Here is a 12,790-nt window from a genome sequence, read left to right on the forward strand (position 1 = left end):
CGACTCCAGGAAGAAAAGGAGCGAACAGAAGAAGGCCAACCCGGCTTGCTGTTTTTTGGCTGAGTAGGGAATTGACACAGACCACCTCCGGCTCCTGTCTGGAAGTTTCGAGATCAGAGAGCTTCAGGCACAGCTGGGTTCACAGCTGCACCATTTGGAGCCTCGGGCTCATTAATATTCATGAGTCATCCCCACCAATCGGCAGAGCGGATGCCATTAGCTTAGCATCTGTCGGGTTTTTGTGAGGGTTGTGGATGGAGTTGTTTTTTTTCCCCCCCTTTTAAATGAACTTCTTTTGACATTTTGGATTTGCCTCTGTAGGTTTTCTCCCTCGCCTTGCTCGGCTGCATCATCTAAAGGAGAGGCCCGGGGGAGGCGGGCAGGAAAGAGGGAGGAGCCCCCGCCAGGGCTCGGCATCTGCCTGTTGACAAACTTTCTCTCTCTCCCAGCACCTGGCACCTCAGACAGGCTGCGAGGACGGAAGCGGCACCAGGTAAATTATACCTAACGAGGCCCGCGCCCGCGACGGCGAGCAAGGCCGGATCCGGGCGCCGCCCCCCCCGCCCCCGGTCCGCACCGGGCGGCTCGCCCCACGCGGTAGAGCGGCGGCCCGCGGCGCCCGGCCGCTGTTTCCACGCTGATAAGTCCATGATTTATGAAAGGAGCGCCTGCCAGCCCGCGCTCCCTCCCCCTCGGCCGCAGCTTGTTAGACACAAACGGCAACAACACTCTTAAATACTCGGATTTTATTTCAGGCCAAAGCCTCTGGACTCTGAAGGCGGTGCCATGACAGGCCCACGGCAGAGGCGGGAGGGAAAGAGCCCACAGCCGGGGCGGGGTGGGGGTGCGGCCGGAGCAGGGGGGGCGCGAGCCGGGAGCCCCCCGCGCGGCCCGGGTGCACAGCCAGGCAGTGCGCCGCCGGCGCTCCTCTCCCGCCAGCTCGGGCTCTCCGCGGAGAGGAATGCGGCGGCGGGAGGGCAGAAGGCCTCATTGTCTGAGCGCGGCGTCCTCATCTCCGTCCCCAGAGCCCTCTCTACAGGCACAAAGCCCTGGCGCCCCATTGGACCGAACAGACGGCCTCCCTGCCGCCCAGCAGAGGGGCACGGTGGGAGCTGAAGCCCTGGGGGCAGGGGGCTGTTACTAAGGGACTAGAAGGATTCAAAAAAGAAAGGAGCCCACGCCAACCCTGCAGAAAAGATCCGCACATCTCGGCTCTACTAAGCCAGAGGAGACGGTGACAGCCCGGGGACAGCCTTTTCTAACACAAAGCCCCCCAGAGCTGTTGCCTTTCCTCTGGCTTCCACGGGTCTCTTCCAGGGCCCCCCCAGGAGCGATGTCATGGGTCTCGGGCCCCTCACAGCCAGGCTGAGGACTGGGGAGAGGCGGGAACCCCCAGCCAAGGGAGTCACAGCACCGGTGGGTTCAGTGGTCCGTTCAGTGGTATTCGTGAAGGAAAAGCAAGGAGGTGGGAGAACAAACATTCCCCACCCTGGCCAGGAAAGGAGGGAGGCAAGAGGCCAGCCTCCCAGAAACAAAGTGAGCCAAGAGCCAAGGGCTGCAGCAAGAACCCAGCCAGTGGGAATACAAATAACACAAGCATTTCTGTCGGGTTGGTATTCAGGACAGCTTAAAAGCGGTCACTTGTGGGTCCCCCCAAACCAGTCAACTGATGCAATGCTCCCGGGCCCATTAACAAACATCTAAAGAGAGTCAGCTCCCAGAAGAGCAAATATACCCCATATTTCTGTGCAAAACCAAAAGCCCACGGGCCTTATGCCTAACTTACAACCGTCCAGTGTTTAATCTATGGAGGAAGCTTGAGGAGTTGTGGCGACTGACCTCTGTGCCACCAACCTGAGCAGAGGCGACCGTAAGACACTAAGTGGCCCAGCCTCCCCAACACCTACCCTGTGCCCCCTCCCACCCCAGCAAGCCTCCTTGCCGGCATCTTCTCCACCTCGGAGCAGAACCCAGCGCTCGGGCCAGAGCTCATTTTTCTAAAACCATTTCTAACTGCCCAGGGTCCAAAGGCACAGCACGGTCCCCTCCCACAGCCCTCCTCACGGGAGGAGCGGAGGTTCCCTCGTCAGGTCTTGCAAAATCACAGCATGATGGTGAGGGGGAGGGGGGGAGAGGGGGGCTTTCCAAGGCAGGAGCTTCAGCGTCAACAACGGGAGCCCACACCTCGAAATGGTCCTTTTCTTCCCTGGGAGGTGGTGAGGGAGAGCTCCTCCTGCCCGATCTTGGAAGAAAGCAGCAACTGGAAAAGAATGGGAAAGGAAAAAGAAGGGCATGAACAGATAAACAAAAATCAGTGGATAAGCCCAGAACAAACGAACGAAAGGTGGTTGAGCCATCCTTACAGATGGAATGTTATTTGGCCATAAGAAGGAAGGAAGTGCTGACACGGGCACTACAGTACGGAGGAACCCTGAAAACAAGCTGAGGGAAAGAAGCTCGTCACAAACGACCGCACGTAAGACTCCACTTGTGTGACGTGTCCAGGAGAGGCCAATCCATAGACACAGAAAGATGAGTGGTCACCAGGGGTTAGGAGTTGGGGAAAATGGGGTGTCACTGCTGATGGGTACAAGGTTTCTTTTGGGGTGATAACAACTGGGGTTCTAAATTAAAAACTACTGAACTGTACATTTCAAGGGTGAATTTTATGGTATGTAAACTATATCTCAATAACGTTGTTACTTTAAAATAGGGAGGGGAGAGAAATCAAGAACCGACCCTTCTCTTCTTTTCCCCAGGTTTCAATAGGAGAGCCCGCCACCCAGGGACAGGTTAACCCAGACGCTCAGGCCCTGGCGTGTGAGAGGAGAGAACCACATGCAGGGAGAACGAGGCCTCTTCTGAGAGCCTACAACGCCGTGACAGTACTTCCTCTATCAAGCGGACACCTCACTGGCCCAGGTGACAGTAGTCCCAGCCCTCAGTGCCTCAACACAAAGAGAGTTCCAGTTACCTCTTCGGCTGGTCTCCTTTAGCCAGGTGAGAAGAGCCCTGCCTCTCTTCCTGTACCCAGCCACAGTTTGACATAGCGTAGTGAAGAATGGCATCAGAAACGGTCATGGGGCTTCGGCCCTGGACACAGGCTTCTATCTCGGGCACCGAGAGCTGGCTTTGCAGAAAGAGGTGTAACTGGCTGTCTGACAGGAGGACCACACTCTGCAGGACCCTGGGGCAAACACAGGAGGTAGAGCACAGACTCACCCTGACCAGCTGACCTCCCCACCCCCCCACCCCCCGAAGGGCTTCTGGCTTGAGCGAGCGCTGAAGGCATGGGGGTGCAAGAAAGGCATCTACCACAAACACACCTGTCTGTTCGAAGGGGCCATCCTGCCCAGCACCCTCCCCCACCCCCGACCGCACCCAGGAGGCAGATGCTAGCCCACCCGTCTACTCACTTTTCCAGGAAGTGCTGCAGACCTTGTCGCCGCTTCTCAATGAACTCATCTGAGCTGCCAAAGAAGGTTGACTTCCCAGGAAGTTCAGGTACAGGCCTGTGGGGTCACATAATAGAACACCCAAGATAAGTGTAACATTAAGACAGTCATTCCACCCCCTGATCAAGGAAATCCCCTAAAAAGAGGCATGAATCAAAACAAATAGCTTTTAATAAGGCGGGGGGGGAGGGGGCTAATATTGACTGCACACCCTGTGGCAGGCATCATGCTAAAGTTTTCACAAGCCTTCTTTCATTTACTCCTCCCCAAAACCCCATGAAAAACCCATTGATGTCCCCCATCAGGAGGGAGGAGATAGAATCAGGGAGTTACTTTCCCAGTGTCACAGAGCTAGGAACCAGCAGAGCTGGAATCTGAACCACATCTGCGACTTCAAAACCCCACTACTGCAACGCTACATGGTTTATAAACCCACTCCCGCCGTCAGGTCTTATTTTAAAAACGGAGAAACTTGGACACGGAGGCGTGCAGCATGCTGGGTCCTTGTGTGTAAACCAACACTACCTCTTCCAATCCAGGAAGGCCACGTGCTTAGAATTTTTTTCCTAAGATTTCGTTTATTTATTTATTTATTTAGAGAGCACGAGCCGGGGGAGGGGCAGAGGGAGAGGGAGAGAGAATCTCAAGTGGACTCTGTGCTGAGCCAACTCGGGGCTCAGTCTCACAACCCTGAGATCACCACCCGAGCAGAAATCAAGAGTCAGATGCTTAACCCACTGAGTCATCCCGGCGCCCCACACGTGCTCTGAATTTTCTAAAAGCAGCTGAGTTCCAGCAAGGCAGCCACAGACTCTTTCAGTCTCCCTAGCTTCTATGATGAACATGTTTTTTAAAAAAATAACAGGCCAGGGACGCCTGGGCAGCTCGGTGGATTAAGCATCTGACTCTTAATTTCAGCTCAGGTCGTGATCTCAGGGGTCATGTGATGGAGCCCCAGTTCGAGCTCTGCACTGAGTGTGGAGCCTGCTTAAGATTCTCTCTCTCCCTCTGCTTCGGTTCCTCCCCCACTGTTCATGCTGCCTCTCTCTCTCTCTCTCTCTCCCAAAAAACATACAAACAAACAAACAGGCCAGGGACGCCTGGGTGGCTCAGTCAGTTAAGCATCCGACTCTTGATTTCAGCTGGGGTCATGGTCTCAGGGTTGTGAGATCAAGCCCCATACCCAGCTCTGCACTGAGCATGGAGCCTGTTTGGGATTCTCTCTCTCTCTCTCTCTCTCTCTCCCTCCCTCTGCCTCTCCCCTCCAGCTCACAATCTCTCTCTAAAAAAGCAAAATGAAACAAACGAACAAAAACAACAGGCCAGGTAAGAGAATGCAGGATCTGTCAGAAGTTCCACCTGGCTGTGAGGGCCTGACCCACGACAGCGGCCTCATCAGTCCCACAGGTTAACTAACTGGCCACGTCACCCACAGGCCACCCGTCAGTGATTGTCCTGCAATGGATCACTGTTCTACATTGTCTCTACTTTAGGGCTTATTTGAGGTGGTGTAAACGAGGAGTGAACAATACTGCTTTTCCTAAGGCTTTCAGTCTGTCATGTCTCTGGGAAAAGGTCTCCGCACAAAAAAGAAAAACAATTAACATTTTTTTAACATGTCAAATGGACAGGAATACCACCGGTCACATAAGTCCAGGTGCTAACAAGTTTCTGATCACAAGTGATATGCACATATAAAATGCCAGCAGTACCTTTGTGCAGCCCTAGATGAATATGCATATAAAAAAAGAAAAATATTTTTGATATTTGTATGACTTTGTGAGGTCAAAATACTAGAACTCCATCTTTACTTTTTACACCGACTTGAAAACATAATTTAAGAACACATTGCTCAATTTCCTAAGTGCCTGACATGTTGCCCAGTTTTCTTTATTGTAAACTCTGGTTCTCTTGCACACGCCAAAAAGCAAGTCTCAAACCCAAGAAAGAAGCGGAAGCAAACTCACACCAAACCAGCATTTTTCTGTAGCTGCTTTCTCAGCCACACGAACTCACGGTAGCGGCGACGCACACAGGACGTCTTGGCAGTAAAGGCCTTGCTGTTGGTCTACGGGAGGAAGTATGTGCAAAAGAAAAAAACCAAGTAGAAAAAAACCAGGTTTACTTCCCATCATCACACTCACAGAGGATCCAAGCCACCAGGCCACAGTCTGAGCAGGGGCTCCGACTAGAGCGGGGGGCCAGCAGGCAGCCTGAGAGCAACCGTCTGGCAGTCCCCAAGCTCATTCCTCTCCTCCCTCCTTTTCTTCGGTCTCAGGACTCTCAGAACACCCACAAACAGGTTCCGCCTCAGGACTCGCCCTCACCCCGGAGGCTGTTGCCCCCAGCACGGAAGTCCGATGCACTTACGTGGAGAAATATCTTATAATCCACATAAGAGTTCCAGGAGCCCTCATTCTGCACGCGGGGGTCCTGAACACGCACGGTGATCGCCTCCTGGAGGTAAGAAAGGCTCGTTCAGCTTCAGCTCAGCCACCCGGCAGGCAGCTCTGACAACACAGGTTGCCAGATTTTTCCAGTCAGCACCAACTTTCATTCACGTATGCGTTCAATTCAACAAATATTTAGTGACCACCCGCTGTGTGTCAGGCACTGTTCTGAGGCACTGGGGGCAGAACATGAACAAGGGACAAAAATCCTTGCCCTCATGAATCTGCCATTCAGCTGCATTCCAACAAATGGAGAGGTTAGTCAAAATGGAACCTTAGTTCCCAGGAATGGCTTTACTACAGATTTCCTTCTCCTGCCCTTGTTTTGAGCTCATCAGAAGCCCCCAGGTATCACTGTCATTAGAATACCACGGAGCAATGACTGGCATATTTCCCCAAATCCCACCAAACTTTCACCCACCTGTTTCCTGGGGACCACACGCTTACCTCCTGCTCTTGGTTCTCCAACATCCTACACCAAAAGCCCATTGGAAGAAAACATCTGATGGGGGACAGAGGACAGGGGAACAATCATGGTTCGCATGCTTCTATTCTTATCACTCTTCGCCAAGAAAAATTTTCATTGACTACCCCCCGGGAAAACCCAGACAGCTTTTCTTTTGTTTTTGGGTAAAACTTAAGAGGAAGCAAAAAAATCCCCCCCCCCCCCCCCCAACCCAAATCTCTTTCCTAGAGCCGGGTATGAGGTGGNTGCCTCCCTTCGCAGACCACAGCTAGGACCCTTAACCACGCCCCCTCTAGCCAAAGCATGTTCGGGTCTGGGCAGCGTTCACCTCAGGCAGCCAGCACAGGTGAGTCTGGCCGTCAAACCTTTGTGCGTGAGGACGGCAGGTGAGAGCAGCGGTCCTGTGGGCACACAACACGCCTCTGCAAGTGAGCCTGACACCGCCCCCTCCTGGCGGTTCAGAGCCCACCAAGCCCCACCAACACCCATGCCCCGAAGTCTCTGTCTTGGGAACCAGTGGCCTACCCAGAGGTAAATCACGAGCTGGAGAGCTCTGGGAGCACCCGAGTGGGCTGCCCGGTGGCGACCTTCCCTTACCTAATCTGTTCTCCGGAACCCCCGCCAATGGTTCCAATCATTTCCTCTCTCGACACGCTATCCGGCTTGTACCTCTGCCCAAGCACCCCACAGCTGCACGGGTCGGCTCGGGATGTTTTCCGCTCCTTTGTAAAGATTCATTAAAGCCTAAGCCTCTGATTTCCCCCAATGTGGCCATTTACGTGTGCAGCGACATCGCCCACTCCAACAAGGGGACCATGAAGCCTCCAGCACAGGGTTACTCCAGTCCAAAGGGGCTCATGATGTCACCTTCTGTTAAAATACAGCACTAATCTTGCTACTCCTAGAACCACTCCAACAGCATCCACCCTGGCTGCCGCCTCCACCCCCTTTTCCTCTCTTAAGAGCGGAACAATAAGGTTTAATTTCCCTTTCCAATTTACCTTGAAATGAAAACTGACTTCAGCCAATATGTACTGCCAACAAATGATCCAGGCTGGCTCCTGGGAAAACAAGACTATCTCGAAGCTCCCCCTCTCCTCCCCCCATGCCCATTCACACACCCACTCATTTTTACAGTCCTACAATTAATTTTAAACACATTCTCTTATTAGTTCTGCCTTGCCATTAGAACAGTGTGTAATGAGTTCCCTTCTATTTTATGTTTTGCTAACACAAGGCTAACGTTTCAAGAGAAGGGGAACTCATTTACACCACAAAATTAGCAGAGCAAACAGCTTTCCCAATTCTTTCCAGTACACCAGAAGATCTCTCCACTTTTAGCCACCGCACACACAGACCAAACTGCCTGGGGGATGACGGGACTGGGCCACACCGTTGAGCAAAGCAGAGGTTCTGCGGCAGCAATGCCATGTTTGCACTTCCGCCGACAATCTGATTTTTCATCTGATGCAGGCACCATCACAAAGGGCAATTCCAATTCCTTAACAACCAACGTGCAACCTCCCCGATGTAAGCAATCGAACGGCTATGACCGAAAAGAACAGGCCAACTCATGAACAATTAACCACCTCAGATTTTTTTTAAAAATTTTTTTCTCTTCTCTTTTCAGGCATTTGGTAAATTGCCAACACAGGAACAGAGAGTTGAATATTCTGACGTGTCTTTTCACAAAAGTAACGATTGGCAAGATGACAAGGAAGTCACAGTCGTCCACACACTCAGGGGCGCTCGCACATCTCCCGTGCCTTGAAAGGTTTGCCAAATTCAGGACCATAATTTAGTGACTAAGAGGCCATGATTCTCTGGCTCAAGAAGAGTGTGTCTAGGGCCCTGAACTCCCTCCTGCACAAGTTCCTCTCCTTTCCTTTGGGGCTAAAACCACTTAGACACAAATAGCTATAAACTGGCTTAAAAAAAACAAAACAAAACCCTAGCACCTCCCCCCAAGAGGCTGTACACTTAAATCTAAGTTTAGAAGGCACTAACAAAGTTTCCATTGTAACTTTCCCTTAAAAACACCGGACACTGGGACAAATACAAAAACCTAGACTCCAAGTCATAATTTCTAGCAATTACCATTCTCCATCAGCTTCCTCCACATAGATGCCACTCCTCAGGAGGAAATGAAGCTCACTTCTGCCCGTGGTGGGGAAGAAGGAAGTTCCTAATGTTAGCTCATGATCTGGGAGATGGATCCGCGTCATGCAAATAAGGGTAAGTCAGCGATCCTCGGCTATGTACGCATCTCTCTCTGCACTAACTGCATTTCCTGGGTCTTTTCGATCACATCTGAAGCTTCCTTTACTTTTCCCACCTGTACCACCACTGATCTCTCTGGGAAGAACCCAGTTGTTTGCTTTTGACAAAGCAGATTCCTTGTAAAGTTTTCCTGTGTCCTAACAATTCAAGGCAGCAATTCAGGCTTTCGCACCAGCATTTAAACTACTTCAAAAGACAGGTCAAAAAACAAATCAGGTGAGAAAAGTCTATTGAGCCACCAAGCCTCCTCTTCCTTCTTACTCATTCTTGAGCTCTTGGAGTCCGATGGCAACTCAAAAAGCTCTCCTTCCCAAACACCCACAGGTGGTAGAGGATGCTTCCTTTTCTGACCAAGTTCTGTATGTTCCCAGCCAAGCAACTCTGCTCCACGCTTCTGTCCGTCTGTAACTCGCCACTCCTTACACTTGGAAGGTAAATCACAAAGGCGACCACAGTCTACCGCAAGAGCCCGCCTCTGTCCCGTGAAATACTTGTCATTACTCCTAGCCCTAGCCGTTTCGGTAAATGTCGCCAAACTCTGGCCACTCCACCTCCATTCTTCACGAACTGGGAGCAGAAGGGTCCCACGACCCTTCTTCTCCTTTGACCATTAAGCTTAGGAAGTGGAAAAGAAAGATGCTTTCTACTTTAAAAAAACAAATGAAAAAGCCGGGTTTCCTTCCTTGGATCCGGAGCAAGCACCCGCCTCCATCCCGGGAGGTGAGACAGCCTCTTCCCTGAGATGTCAAGTGAGATCCCCACCCCCAAACGCCACCACTGACGCTCAAGCCGCGCTTGAGAGCAGCACCCACTCCCCGCGGCCCCGCCCACGACCCCTCACCTGAGAGCAGCACCCACTCCCCACAGCTACACCGCCAGCGCCGCACCATATAGCCAGAGTCTCGGCTTCTCCTTCCGGGTGAGTGGCCGGTGTCCCGGTGCACGACGGGAGAGGGCTCCCGGCAACCCCAATCCCGGGTATCCAGGACGCCCCGCCCCTGCAGGCCCGAGTGCTCAGTGGCGATCCCGGCTCCCGAGGCGGTGCGCTCGGCCCCGCCCGGCCCAGGCCGGAGTCCGGATCCCCTAAGACTCACTTGGGACACTGGAGGGTGGATGCGGGTGAGGAGCGGAGAATAGGCTCTGACGGCCAATCCGGAGCCGTGTCCCGCCCATCGTTGTCAGGCCCAGCCAATCAGGCCCAGGGAGCGTTATTAAAGGTCCAAAGGAGGGTCCCCGGCGCCGAGAGGTGTGAAGAGGCTGTCTCCGATATTTCTGTCTGGCCGAGGGCCGTCCGGATGGTGGGAGGATCGGGGAAGAAGACCCCCACATTCCTGGAGCTTCGCAAAGTCCCGAGAGCTTCCCCATTTGAACCCCGTGGGTTGCAGTTCCCCCGCGGAGTTATCGAAGGCGTCCCAAAAACCACAGACTGTCACGGCGAAAAGCGAACTGAGATGGCCCAGCAAACACCGGGTTCACTCGCGGAAACAAGTCCAAAGAAGGATTGTGCAGCCACTTAGGGAAAAGAAAATACGTTGAATATGATGATTTTTATGTTGTTGAAAAGTCTTTTAACAACCTGTTAAAAGATCATTTTTGCGAAGATATTATTAAGGAAAAAGGGTCACAAAACACAAGGTCTGGAGTTACGCGGCCTGAGTACAATACCCAGCACTGCACTGGACCATGGGGTTTTCCACTGATCTCAAAGCTTTGTAAACCTTAAGTCTCCTCATCTGTAGAATGGAGACTATTGTGCAAATCTCAAAGCAGAGTTTCTCAAACGTTTTAGTCTCAGGATCCCTTTACTTTTTTTTTTTTTTTTTAAGTAAATTATACGCCCAACCTGGGGCTGGAACTCACCACCCCAAGATCAAGAGTCGCATGCCCTAAGGACTCAACCAGCCAGGGACCCCCACATTCTTAAAAACTGATTCTAAGAGTGTTTGTTTAGGGGCGCCTGGGGGGCTCAGTCTGTTAAGCGTCTGCCTTTGGCTCAGGTCATTATCTCAGGTCCTGGGATCAAACCCCAAGTTCCCCAAGTCGGTCTCCCGGCTCAGTGGGGAATCTACTTCTCCCTGCCTTCTGTCTCCCCCCCCCACCACCCCGACACGCTCTCTCTCTCTCTTTCTCAAAAAAAAAAAAAAAAAAACTGTTTATGTGGGATATTTACCAAAGCAGAAATTAAAATTGAGAAATTAAAAAGCATGTCTTGGGGCGCCTGGGTGGCTCAGTCGTTAAGCGTCTGCCTTTGGCTCAGGGCGTGATTGGGGGTCCTGGGATGGAACCCCACATGGGGCTCCTGTGCTGGGAGCCTGCTTCTTCCTCTCCCACTCCCCCTGCTTGTGTTCCCTCTCTCGCTGGCTGTCTCTCTCTCTGTCAAATAAATAAATAAAATCTTTAAAAAAATAAATAAAAAATAAATAAAAAGCCTGTCTTAATTTACATAAATTAATAATAAACCAATACATTTTAATATATTTTATGAAATATAGCTACACCTCCCCCCCCCCAAATTATAGAGTAGCACTGCACTACAATTTTGCAAATCTCTTTAATGTCTGGCTTAATAGAAGACAGCTGGATTCTCATATTTGCCTCCCCATTCTCTCTGGTTCGTGGTGTTATTTTGGTCTAGGAAATGAAGAAAATCCGGTCTCACAGAGATACATAGTTAGAAAAGGAAAGGATATTTTTAGCGAATAACTGTGGATACTTTATGATACTAGCAAAACTCAACAAACGGCAAATTTTTTAATGGGGGGGAGGGAATCGCAAGTAGACTTCACACCCAGCACAAGCCCAAAGAGGGGCTCCATCTCACAACGCGGAGATCATGACCTGAGCGGAAATCAAGACTCAGGCGCTTAACAACTGAGCCACCCAGGAGCCCCAATTTCTTAAAGATTAGTGGCCTGGGCGCCTTGCTCAGGTCATGATCTCAGGGTCTTCCACTGATCCCTGTGATGGGCTCCTGGCTCAGTGGGGAGTTTGCTTTTCCCTCCCCTACTGCCCCTCTCCCTTCCTCTGTTCGTGTGTGCTTGCTCTCTCTCTCTCAAATAAATAAGTAAAATCTTAAAAAAAAAAAAATTAGTTGCAATAGGGAATCTGAAACCACTTGGAAAATATTGATTTACTGAATTATGCCGATCTTCCAAACACTTATGAATTTCACTATTCAACATAAAAAAATCACATTAATTATAATCATCATTGATCTCAACAGGAAGATCCTGGGAAGCTGTCAAGCTCACTTTGGTGGATACCACCTTTTCTAAAACTGCAATTTTTTTCTTGAAAGCTCAAATTTTGGGGTGCCTGGGTGGCTCAGTCAGTTAGGCATCTGACTTCAGGTCATGATCTCAGGCCCCTGAGACAGACCCCCAAGTTGGGTTCCCTGCTCAATGGGAAGTCTTTTTCTCCCTCTCCCTCTGCCCCTCCCTCCCACTTGTTCTCTCTGGCTCTCTCTCTCTCTCACTCTCAAAGAAAGAAAAAAAGAAAGAATCTTAAAAAAAAAAAAACACTCAAATTTTATCATTGACAAAAATACTTTGAAGCCATTTTTCCTTGAAGTGTCAGGCTCATTCCATTCAAATATTCAAGTCTGAATAACCACAGTTTCCCTGTCATTCTTTCAAACAAAAATGGTGTCCTAAAGCCCACAGCCATACCATCTTGAACACCCCTGATCTCAGAAACTAAGCAGAGTCAGCCCTGGTTAGTACTTAGATGGGGAAAATGGTGTTCTATGAAAAAAAAAAGCTGCCAGTTCTGCCCCTACATCTCAGTCACACAACCATCTATGTCAGTAAGAAGCAGTAGTGTTTTAAGTACACCTTCTTTTTTTTTTTTTAAAGATTTTATTTATTTATTTGACAGAGGTAGAGACAGCCAGCGAGAGAGGGAACACAGGCAGGGGGAGTGGGAGAGGAAGAAGCAGGCTCATAGCAGAGGAGCCTGATGTGGGGCTCGATCCCATAACGCCGGGATCACGCCCTGAGCTGAAGGCAGATTCTCAACCGCTGTGCCACCCAGGCGCCCCTAAGTACACCTTCTATTTCATTACACAGAACATTGAAAATATGTATATTCCAGACAAGAGATTTCACAAAATTAATAATTTGTACTGCTTCATAAAGGAT

General features: G+C 50.8%; 1 protein-coding gene across 9 annotated transcripts; it reads right to left on the reverse strand.

Moving 5' to 3' along the window:
* Window positions 1–704: 704 nt before the first annotated feature.
* Window positions 705–9,773, reverse strand: SNX11 (sorting nexin 11). 9 transcript variants are annotated; one of them, XM_019797107.2, is made up of 10 exons: window positions 9,493–9,772; window positions 7,373–7,432; window positions 6,969–7,093; window positions 6,700–6,772; window positions 6,353–6,407; window positions 5,826–5,912; window positions 5,423–5,523; window positions 3,417–3,512; window positions 2,975–3,187; window positions 705–2,260 (listed from the first exon to the last, which is right to left on the reverse strand). In XM_019797107.2, the coding sequence occupies exons 5-10, from the start codon at window positions 6,392–6,394 to the stop codon at window positions 1,990–1,992; spliced, it is 810 nt and encodes a 269-aa protein (XP_019652666.1). In that variant the 5' UTR covers window positions 6,395–6,407; window positions 6,700–6,772; window positions 6,969–7,093; window positions 7,373–7,432; window positions 9,493–9,772; the 3' UTR covers window positions 705–1,989. The 9 variants fall into 9 exon arrangements, with proteins under 9 accessions (XP_019652666.1, XP_019652668.1, XP_019652667.1 ...); XM_019797109.2 differs by lacking the exon at window positions 7,373–7,432; XM_019797108.2 differs by lacking the exon at window positions 6,969–7,093.
* Window positions 9,774–12,790: the final 3,017 nt, after the last annotated feature.

The sequence above is a fragment of the Ailuropoda melanoleuca genome, chromosome 13, assembly GCF_002007445.2.
Source record: "Ailuropoda melanoleuca isolate Jingjing chromosome 13, ASM200744v2, whole genome shotgun sequence".
Classification (NCBI taxonomy): domain Eukaryota; kingdom Metazoa; phylum Chordata; class Mammalia; order Carnivora; family Ursidae; genus Ailuropoda; species Ailuropoda melanoleuca.

Excerpts from the sequence above, each read along its gene's own strand:
- SNX11 (XM_034640512.1), bottom strand. The coding sequence starts at position 6,860 with ATGGGTGTTGGTGGGGCTTGGTGGGCTCTGAACCGCCAGGAGGGGGCG. Across the intron at positions 5,913-6,352 it reads TGGAGAACCAAGAGCAGGAG|GAGGCGATCACCGTGCGTGT; the intron begins GTAAGCGTGTGG and ends TCTTACCTCCAG. Across the intron at positions 3,188-3,416 it reads CTGCAGCACTTCCTGGAAAA|GGTCCTGCAGAGTGTGGTCC; the intron begins GTGAGTAGACGG and ends TGTTTGCCCCAG.